This window comes from Haplochromis burtoni, unplaced genomic scaffold (assembly GCF_018398535.1).
Source record: "Haplochromis burtoni strain Fernald_Lab_line unplaced genomic scaffold, NCSU_Asbu1 Contig_948, whole genome shotgun sequence".
NCBI lineage: Eukaryota > Metazoa > Chordata > Actinopteri > Cichliformes > Cichlidae > Haplochromis > Haplochromis burtoni.
Window position 1 is genome coordinate 62,784 of NW_024583309.1, and position 10,324 is coordinate 73,107.

The 10,324-nt window shown below is 41.0% G+C and overlaps 2 protein-coding genes and 2 non-coding genes across 4 annotated transcripts in view; all 4 read right to left on the bottom strand.

The window, feature by feature from the left end:
* LOC102311805 (fibronectin type III domain-containing protein 5) overlaps nucleotides 1-10,324 on the bottom strand; it is a 45,599-nt gene that overhangs the window by 26,428 nt on the left and 8,847 nt on the right. The gene's annotated exons all lie outside the window — the stretch shown is intronic.
* On the bottom strand, nucleotides 5,127-5,220 carry trnai-uau. The gene is made up of 2 exons: nucleotides 5,183-5,220; nucleotides 5,127-5,162 (listed from the first exon to the last, which is right to left on the bottom strand). It is a non-coding gene; the product is annotated as a tRNA-Ile (tRNA).
* Nucleotides 7,448-8,956, bottom strand: LOC102311483 (NAD(P)H dehydrogenase [quinone] 1). Its single transcript, XM_014330855.2, has 6 exons — nucleotides 8,846-8,956; nucleotides 8,590-8,754; nucleotides 8,380-8,510; nucleotides 8,195-8,302; nucleotides 8,018-8,119; nucleotides 7,448-7,941 (listed from the first exon to the last, which is right to left on the bottom strand). The coding sequence occupies exons 1-6, from the start codon at nucleotides 8,847-8,849 to the stop codon at nucleotides 7,642-7,644; spliced, it is 810 nt and encodes a 269-aa protein (XP_014186341.1). The 5' UTR covers nucleotides 8,850-8,956; the 3' UTR covers nucleotides 7,448-7,641.
* Nucleotides 9,568-9,661, bottom strand: trnai-uau. The gene is made up of 2 exons: nucleotides 9,624-9,661; nucleotides 9,568-9,603 (listed from the first exon to the last, which is right to left on the bottom strand). It is a non-coding gene; the product is annotated as a tRNA-Ile (tRNA).

Consider the following 10,324-nt stretch of genomic DNA (forward strand, 5'->3'; position numbering starts at 1 on the left):
CACTCATCCAAGTGACTTCTTCAGTCTCAGCTGACTGCAGGTTTCTCCAATCTTATAAACAGTACATTTGCATAATGACTGAAACCAGCCCACTGAAGGAACAATGGGCTGGGAGGTCAGTTCCTTCATCATAAATATGCATATTCTCAATGTTGATCAATGGTCATGAGAATTTGAGAGTATTATGCATTCTTCCATAATCTTTGGGTTTGTTCCTCTAAAAACGCCGCGATAACGCCGTTTCTTAAAAAACCCAGAGCAGACTCTTTCAACCTAAATAATTACTGTACCACTGCTAATTTCCCCTTTCTTTCAAAAAATCTCAAAAACGCTGCTGACGTGCAGGTTTGCTCTCACCCAGGGTAAATGAAGGGCGCCCTTACTCCTCGCAAATGGGCAATAGAAAACCCCTATGCAATTCCCAAAATGTGACGGCATGATGTTGGGGCAGCATGGGTACAAGCAACTTTTTTTTGCCGATGCCTGGCCGTTGCCCAGGCCGAGGCTGCCCTGGGCAACGGCCCATGCTGCCCATATCAAAAACCACCACTGCTCTCACCTTACTAACAATCATCTGTTTGAACAATTTCAGTCAGATCTTTGGCCACTTCACAGCACAGAGTGCTGTCAAAATTACAATTGGCCTTTAATACACTTTCTCATAATATTATTTTAAAGATATTAGAATCTGTTTGTACTGTTGGCATGTAACATGCCTGGTTTAAATCTTATCTCTAAAATCATAATCAGTATGTACAGCTAAAAAGATTTTCAGATCACAAGCTTGCCCAGTTGTCTTAGGTGTTCCCCAGGGCTCTTTCTTAGGCCCCCTTCTATTTGTTATTTATCTTTTACGTTTAGGTCACATGTTTAGGAAATCTGGCATAGACCTTCATTCTTATGCTTATGACACCTAGCTCTATATCTGCATTAAGTCTAATTCAGTTTCTTCTTCTCTCATTGACTGCTTACCTGAAATTAAACTGACATATTTCCACTCATGTAATATTAGTCAGCTACTCCCATCTCAGCTATTAGAGATGGGGGTAGCGTGTATGTAACTAGAGCTTGTATGTGTTGTAGTTACATCTAGTATTGATTGTTCAGATTGTGTCTTCTTTGGCTTACCACACAAACTTCTCGGTAGACTTCACCTGGTTCAAAATATGGCTTACTGTAAAATACCACATTCATTTTAAGATTCTTCTTCTTCCTTTCATGTATCTCCAGGACTGCAAGTCCTCCTTCACTGGGAATCTCCTCTGTGAGCTTCCTCGTTTCCTCCTGCCTGACAGCTCCAAATTCAGTATCCATTATCCCTCATCTGTACATGTCCAAATTATCTCACCCTTATTTTTTTTTTATGCTGATTGCCCTTACTGACACACCCTTGAAGGCATTTGTGACTCCTCTCAGGATCAAACTAGGAATATTTTGCTTGTTAAGCAACCAAAACCACTACACTATGGCTAGCCTTACAGCTGTGACAAAGCATTTATGCAGCCTTGTTAAAAAAATAGCTTCCCCTTCAAAAGTGTCCTCATCAGTCTGCTACTGGACCTTTCTGTGTGAGCGCTTTGTGACTGTTGGGAGCACATTTAATAGGTTACCTGACCAATATTATGGCTTGCTGTGTGTAACAGACCATCCCAGAAGCTTGTGCTTCAGATTCTGTGAACGCAGGTCTAGTGTGTTATTAGTCTCCTGCTTAGCCATAATTAGCTGATATGTGTGGCTCTGCATTGCACGGGAGATTGCTAACAAAGATATCTAGTATTAGTTGATAAATTAGCGCTTCACCATTTCATCTGGATAAAATAATTCTGTCTTCAAAAGAACAAAAGCAAAAACCAAAGAAACAAACAAACAAAACAACATGGTGCCCAAGTGCTAATTCTAAAGCTTGAAAATGCAGCCCCCAAACCCACTAGGTGGTATACCCATCTTTAATGCTGTCCATGGTCTATACGTAATTAAACTGATTGCCTATGACTTTATTGGTACTAGTTTACTTGCCTGCATTGGATTACCTGTTCTTTCTGCCCAAATATTGAGGAATATAGCTGTGCATGCTTTTTTGAATGCAGTCACAAAGTGACAAAAACGCTCTACTCCACACAGCTGGGCAGTCACAACCTGACGTGTGGGTGTATGCTGGATTGAGATTTTGGAGAGATCCTAGATGTCGATTACAAAAAGGTGAGGAGGAACAGGGTCTCTGATGTAGTCTGATAATGTTTTTGTTCTGTTGTATCGGGGCTTATACTGGTAAATAAAGATGAGATTTAATTTATTTGAACAAGGATGTGCAAGGAAATGAAATGTAGGCTTGAGTGAATAAAACAGGGCTGAGGTGATTAAGGCAAAGACTTTAATATAAGTGCATGTATAAAGATATTTAGTTATGGTGTATCGGTGAATCTGTGTTATGTGTGTGTGCGGTGGAGAGCTGGGGAAAGCAGGGCTTATCTGTTGTCATTTTGTGTCTCTCCCTCAGGATCAGACTTGTGTCTTATTAATGAAAAACTCATCAGATATCAGAACAGCTCCCCGAGGAACCGAGCACGGTTATGAGACACATGTCAGACCTCGTTTAAATACTGCAAGTGTGTGTGTGTGTGAGAGAGAGTGTGAGTCAAGAGGAGAGACTGCAGAGTGGTATTTAATTTTCCAAGATGAAGGATTATCACTGGCAGAATTTGATCATTCTGCTCTGATCTCAGGATATTCAATCACAGCTTATCCCAAATATTAAACTCTGTCTTTTGTCCCCTTTCCTCTCAATCCCTGCCACACACATACAGACACACGTACACGCACACACATGCATGCACTACTCCAACTGCCAAGCCTCTCATTGAGTAAAGTGGCCCACTGAGCCTACTTTCAGGATGGTGCGGGTTATGTGATTGTTCAGCCACCTGCTGACCTCAGGGAATGGGTGAGTCAAGGGGAGGAAGGGAGTGAGGGAGGCAGAGAGGGAAGGAAGGTTTTGAAGCCAGGCTTTAGTATCTTATGGAGGCGGCTAAGGAGAGTAAATTAAAAAAAAACAAACTGTTACATCTAATCCGGAGTGCTGAGAACAAGTGGCACACACTCCTAAGTCTGATCCCTCATGTTTACATGGATCTGCATGAGCTTAAACACACGCAACATACACATGCCCCTCCCTAAATAATACACACGCATGCAAATGTTCTGTGATTGTGTCCCAGGCAAGAGGGAGGGAGGGAGGGAGCGAGGGAAGGGAGGTTCAAGGTCCCGATCTCCACTCTCATTTTCAGCCAGGGGATCGGCACCCAGGACATCTGGGTCACATCATTACTGCAATCTTCTGCTTGTTCATTCCCAGCTTTACGGGGGCTTAGAGCGGCAGACCTGCTGAGAAACACATGCACGTAAACACACAAGGATGGAGACGTGTGCACAGTGTGTGACAGTTGTGAACAGTGAAATAAAACAACGTCTTAAAAGGGATTAAGGTGATTGGGGTTGTGTTTGGTAACACGCAGATTTCAGGATGCGGTGAAAAGATTGATCAGCACACATAAACACATAAATATGTGTCAGTCAATATGTTTGTAAATACAAATTATGAGAAGAATTAACACAAGATTCCGCTGCTGCTTTCAGTACTTTCATTTATTTATTTATTTCACTTTAAAAAAAATGTTTAGAGCCGCATTAGAGCAGGGCCGTTTAGTGCAGCAATATCGCCCTCTACCGGTGGGCAATGGTTTCACAGCAAACAGCACCTCCACGTGATAATCGACAGGAGGCAGTGTTGAACAATATTGCTGGGAGAACGGTAGGCTGAAGTTGCTTTTAGCTCCCTGGTCAAAAACATGTTTTACTTTGTTGTGGTTGTTTTCTGTGGCATGCAGATATTACATGTTGATTATTATTGGGTTAAAATAGGAGGTTAACTTATGCAGTAACAGCATACACATTTTTAACTTTTTTACCAGTCATAGCCAGTGCTTATTTTGGTGTGGTTGTGTTGTATCATTTGCAACATATTTGCAGCGTTCATAAAGAAATCAAACAAAACAAAAATAACAGAAACTAGAAAAGCATCTAAAGCAAGCATAATAACTGTGCCTTTTCATTTTTTTTCATGTCTTTATGTGTTATGTAAATCACTTTGAATTGCCTAGTTATATAATCTGCTTTGCTTTCCGTTTGTGCAACACTTCTATTATTATTAGAGACTCTAAATAGAAAAGATGGATGTCTGCTCATGTTTTAATTATTTATTTATGTAAGCTTCCAGTTCAGTTTTGTATTGAGTGCTGTCCAATCTATACGGCAAGTACCGGTATATGATATAGAAATAGCAAGGATATGCTCAATTCTAGCTATTTCTAGCAGGAAATTGAAATGCTAAATGTTATGCTCATACTGGGTTCCAGTTAAAAATACACTTCTTAATCACATTCATCCCGAGGGAAATTCTTTTGTCATACACATGCTCAATGCAGCAAGAGACAGAGGAACAGAGGAATAAGATATACAATAGAATACTAGTATACAGTAATATACAGTAGTGCAAAATATAATATCAAATAACTTTAACAAGTAACAATATAACTATATCCTGAAAAATAAATAGTTTAGCTATCAGTGCAGGTGATTCTAAAAGTGTCATAGTATTGTGCAAATAGCACATAAGTAGCAGCATATGTTGGCGAGATGAAACAAACATTCCATGAAAAACTGTTGGGTGACATTGCACGGCCTGAATGGAAACAGAATAACTTTGTTATTAATCCTCAGGAAAATCACCCACAGAGGGAGGAAGAGTCTTACTGCCACCGGCACAAAGGATTTTCTGTGGCGGTCAGTTCTGCATTTCGGGGAGGCGTGCATGGGGTGGGACGGGTTGTCCATGATACAAAGAAGCTTTTTTAGCATTCTCCTTTCAGATGACACTGGTGGTCTTCATTAGCTAAGATCGCAGCAGTTGCATTTAATCGCAAGGCAGGAAGTATTAAAGCTGCACTTTTAAAGCAAAGAAAGTGAAGATAAACGTGTAAAGAACAGCTGGAGGGTCGTCGTGTCGACAGATAATCTCCAAATATCAGGCTGCAACTCCCGTCTACAGGTGAGGCTGAGACTAAAAACTCTGCTCCAGGTGAGGCTCGAACTCACAACCTCGGCATTGCTCTGCTGTATACTGTCATATAAGTACCGCGCGCTAACCGATTGCGCCACTGGAGCTTCGGCGGAAGGCCGCCAGGAAATCGGTTTAAGAAGGCGCAACTGCCCGGAAGCGGTGAAGAAACAGAACTTTTGGTAAATTACGTTTTGTTTATCAAATAGTGCAAGCGCACAATGTATGCAGACTGTATCAAAAGTTCATGGGACCCCGGTTGTCCGAGTCTAGAAGCGAAAATATCCCAAATAGCCGACTCACGTGCTGCGTTCAGGGACCTGACACAAAGCTCGAAAAACCTGTGGTAAACCTAAAAACAAGACAGGCAACAAAACGTGAGCAGTGGCACGCAGGCATGCGGTGACTTTTGAAGAAAGGTATGCAGACACACACACACACACACACACACACACACACTTTCCTCCACTATTTAACAGTTTAACAAGCAAATGCCCATACTGTACCGTACACAAGCATGGATGTTTGCAGTTTTCAGTTTTATTTGTCATATGCAAGTTAGCACAGGGTCAACGTCGCAATGAAATGTCTTTGAAGAGCAGAAGACAGTCACTCAGCCGAATGGTACAGTAGAAAAAATAATAATAATAAAAAATAAATAGAAAAATAGTAAGAGCAAAATATTAATAAGATGTAGTAAAAGAAAAAAGAGAACCCCTATCCTTTCTGAGAAACTGTAATTTATGTTTTACTATCTACTGTGTGAACTATGAAAACACCTCACTACACATAAAAACGCATTAATGGAAAATTGTGCATTACAGTACAACAACTGTTGTACAGCACAAAAAGTAAAATTACATTTTGTGTAGAAAAATGTTCCATATCAGTTTTAAATAGATTAATAATACTGCTCCATATGTTTAATGCTGAGCTCATATTAAATGCTTTATGTTCTGTTTAATATCCAGCATCATATTCTTTAAATCACGTTTGTAGTGGATGTGCTGTGAGGGCCACATATCTATGAAAACAAAACAAAGCAATAAAGGAAAACATGTTGGCAGGAAAAGCTCTCCTTAAATAACACCAACAGCTTAAATAAATACATGAAAGACCAAGAAAAGAAAAAACTTCTTCCTGGAAAAAACTGCAAAGGAAATGGAGAGGAGGATCGAGTGATGAAGGAAATGTTTCAGTCAGGACTCATTAGCTAATGTTAAAGTATATGTATACACTGATTTGGTACAAATATATAAATATGACACTGCTTCGCATGCTGGCCACGTATTCACACCACAAAACAAAAATCTGCTCGCCCTCTCAGCATAGCTCACGTTATTGTTAATGGGAGACAGACACAACTGTAGAGTGAAGACAGCTGTCGTTTCCTATGAGTAAGAAACAAGCAGCGCTTTCAGTGACAATAGCTAACTGTGGCCACAAGATGACAGTAATACAAAGGATGACTCTTTATGAGATGAAAGAAGCTTTACTTTGTTATGGTTCATCTATTTTTAGACTTTCCAAGGAAAGCACTACCTTTCTTGCTTCATGTTAGTGTTTTAGAAAACCAGAAGTATTAGTAAGTATCTATTAACACCTAAAAGCTTTACACTTTATTCTTTGAAAGTAAAAACACAGATAATTGTTTTAATCAATGTGTTGGCAAGGTTTTGAAAGCACAGCTGCACTTATATGCTTAAAAAGCAAACCATAAATACATTTAATTAGCATGCTCCATGTTAATGAGTGAAAAGGGAAATCTGCAATTTCATTGTAGTCTAGAGCAGCATAAAGGAAATCATTCCCCTCTTATAATTATACCAAACAAGCTGCAGCACTATAAAAATGCAAAGCAAAATGTGAGGCTAAAAGAAAAACAAGAGCAATTTAAGAAATATGAATAATGAGGAAAAACTCTTCACGGCACTGTAGGAGTACTCCGATTACTTGATGCATTAAAAAAATAAAATAAATAATTAATGAGCTCACTGTGTACAGAATTTCCTACTGTTGACATTGTAGCTTAAGAAGGCACACACAAAATTAAATCATTCCAGTTTGGATAATACTAGAGTGAAGAAAAACTTGCGCCACTGTGAAAGCCATCTTTGCTCAAGTAGTCAATGCCCAGAGAAGTTTTTGCTTGCTACACTAAAACAGATTAAACTATAAAAAGAACCAGTGTGAAGATAAATGCAAAAAAAGGCAGTAGATCATCCACAAGGAAATTGAATCTTTTAATGTGAGAGTAGTCTTCCGTCTGTACGATAGAGTTTAAAGTCTAGTTATCAAAATTTCAGGCAATAAATAAAATTGAAACACTACAAATGAGTACAAGTCTTTTATTTTGTTGCAGACTCAACAATAGTCAGAGTAATATTTTAAGGTCAATTTGTTGCATTTGTTTGTCTCATTCTATAAATCCGCAACCTGCACGTGTAATGGCTAGTAACATTTGAGCATATTGCCTCAAGCAAAGAATACATTTTAAGATCAAGACATTACATGGACCCACTCCATCGTCAGACCCCGGCCTTGGTCTGGCTGTTGGCTGGCAGTGGCTTGCCCATGTGGATCCCCACTGTGAGGCCAGACTCTTTGCTGGCATATTTCTCTTTGACCTCAGGCTTCAGCAGGAAACCCTTCTCCTTGTCAAAGTAGTCCAAGGGAGCAAAGTACACAGTGGCTTCCCCACAGAGGTTTTGCAGCCGTGTGCGCCAGCCCTCCAGCATGGAGCTGCGAGATTCAGGAGAACCAGTAGCAGGATCCCAGAAGATCTGAGGGGCAAAAACCTGGAAGCCACAGTAGTTCAGGATCCCGTTCTGCACACAGGGAGGAGCAGCTGTTACCACATGACAGGTCATTTCATGCTTGGCTCTGTTTATAGTGAGACCTCACCTGCAGTGGCCACAGTGTGACATTGATGTCACCATTGATGCCAGTGTCACTGTACACAGATTCAGGACAGTCAGTGGTGAAGGACAGCATGGCTTTCTTGTCCTGTACAGAGAGCAAGGAGTGAGCAAAGAGGGAGAGGACACAGCCTGAACACAGACATGTCAGTGGAGCTCTCACCTTGAAGATGCCCTCACTGTACCGCTTCTCCTGTGCGTAGGCAAAGCCCAACACCCGATCCATCCACCCCTTCATGATTGCAGGAACAGATGACCAGTACATGGGGAACTGGGAACACAGGTTTAATGGTCATTTTGATGGACACCTGTTAGCTGACCACAAAGACACTTCCAGTCAGACACTACCTGAAAGATGACAAGGTCTGCCTCCTTGAGCTTCTCCTGCTCTTTTTTGATGTCATCTGCAAGTCTGCCCTCCTCTGATGCCAATTTGATCTCTTTTGCGTAGCAGAAGTTCTCAGCATCCTTCACTCCACCTGTGACAAAAATCCAGTGTTTGTATCTGAAAAGCAATCAGAGCTAAAGCATTGCTATGCCTGCAGAATATTTGTATACCAGTTATGTCCTCAGTAGTAGCAGCAGCTTTGAACTTCATGGCGTACAGGTCAGACACCTCTACAGTGCAGCCTTGAGCAGTCAGGGCTGCCACAGCAGCATCTTTGGCAGCAGCATTGAAGGAGGCTGGGCTCTCATGGGCATACACAATCAGCACTTTCTTGGCTGCAAAGCCAAAGAATAAAAACACAATACATAAAGTTCCATTCAACACACAAAGCTTTCCAGAAGCTTTACTAGGAAGAAAGAGTCTTACCCATTCTCAAAACTGGTGCACAACAGTAACTGATGCGTTTTCTGTCTAACTGGTATAACAACAGAAAAGGTGCCCATACTGGAGCAAAACACACCTGCTGCTTTTATACACACTTCGAGCACTACTTCACACAGGTGCTGTCAATCAGCAATAAACCTCAAGAGTCAGCCAGCTGGTACTGCGGCATTTTCTCTCAGACCAGTTGGTGGCGGTAATGCTCTATTTTGCTGTTTGCCAACTGCCAATAAACCGTATAAAGAAGTAGAAGAAGAATTTCTCTCAGGTTTCCCATTTTGTATGGAAACTGGTGGAAGTAACTCTGAGATTAACCTAAACCTTCAGCCCAGTTTAAACACAAGATGAATATATACTTCATATAATCATAATCATCTTAGTTTCACACACATCATTTTCTCATGGTGATTGTTGCCCAACTTAGTGAACCAATGATTTGCCTTACGCCCTGCGGTCTGAGGACAAAAAAGGTACATAAAAACACACACACACATACAGCCAGAAATCTGACTTTGAAGGAAAAACTATATCTCGATGGTTAATAGCTCGCATTGGTCGACGAAAAAGAAGCAGAAGAAACACAGAGAGGTACAATTCTGGGTTTGTTAATCTCTATTTTGAATGTTGCTCGTTTTTAAAGATGCGATTAAGTCTGTTGGCATTTTCAGTGTGCTCAGCATTTATCGCTTTCATTAGCTGAAAGTTTATGCTCCAGGTGAGGCTTGAACTCACAACCTCGGCATAGCTCAGCCTAATACTGCCATATAAGTACCGCGCGCTAACCGATTGCGCCACTGGAGCACATGCTCAAAGATTTTATTCCGTTCTCCCTTCATTCAACTGGTCTAAGGGAAAAAACAGGGGCACAGAAACAGCTTAGTCAGTAACTCATAGGACAAACGCTTTACACTATACTATATTGCCACAAATCTCACGCTTGTAGTCTATGTACTATATATAGGATTAATCGATAGATGCATTGTAACAGCAGTCTGGCGAGGGAGGAGCGGCTAGCAGGTTCAGCAGGCACCTGTGGTGTGGAGGTTAGCCGGATAACTCAGAGCCAGTTAGTTAAACAGACCTTTATTTGATGTTAGCAACATAAGACCATACAAGCCAGGTCCCACGGCTCTACCCTGTCCGTTCATACATGTGCGGGGATCGGTAGTCGCCGGCGCCAGCCAAATTACAGCGGTAAGGTTTCTCTGAACAGCAATGCGATCAGCATGTAACAGGCCACCACTATACTCCCACACCCACTAGGGGACTCCCCCAACTACAATAATAGTAGGGCAGTGGTGCTATAATACAATAAGGTTTGTCACAGCATGCATTAATATATGTGGGGAATCAGGTTTGTTTTTTCTATACATCTATGTTACAAATGTTTTTTTTTTCAGTCTGTGCACATTTGTTTCAGATCATTTCTGTTTCCCTTTTTTCATATTTCACTTTTATTCTTTA

Bases quoted from the DNA above. Each gene is read 5' to 3' on its own strand.
- LOC102311483 (XM_014330855.2), bottom strand. The intron at 8,303-8,379 runs GTAGTGTCTGAC...CTGTGTTCCCAG, and splicing joins CAGACCTTGTCATCTTTCAG to TTCCCCATGTACTGGTCATC. The intron at 8,120-8,194 runs GTGAGAGCTCCA...CTCTCTGTACAG, and splicing joins ACAGTGAGGGCATCTTCAAG to GACAAGAAAGCCATGCTGTC.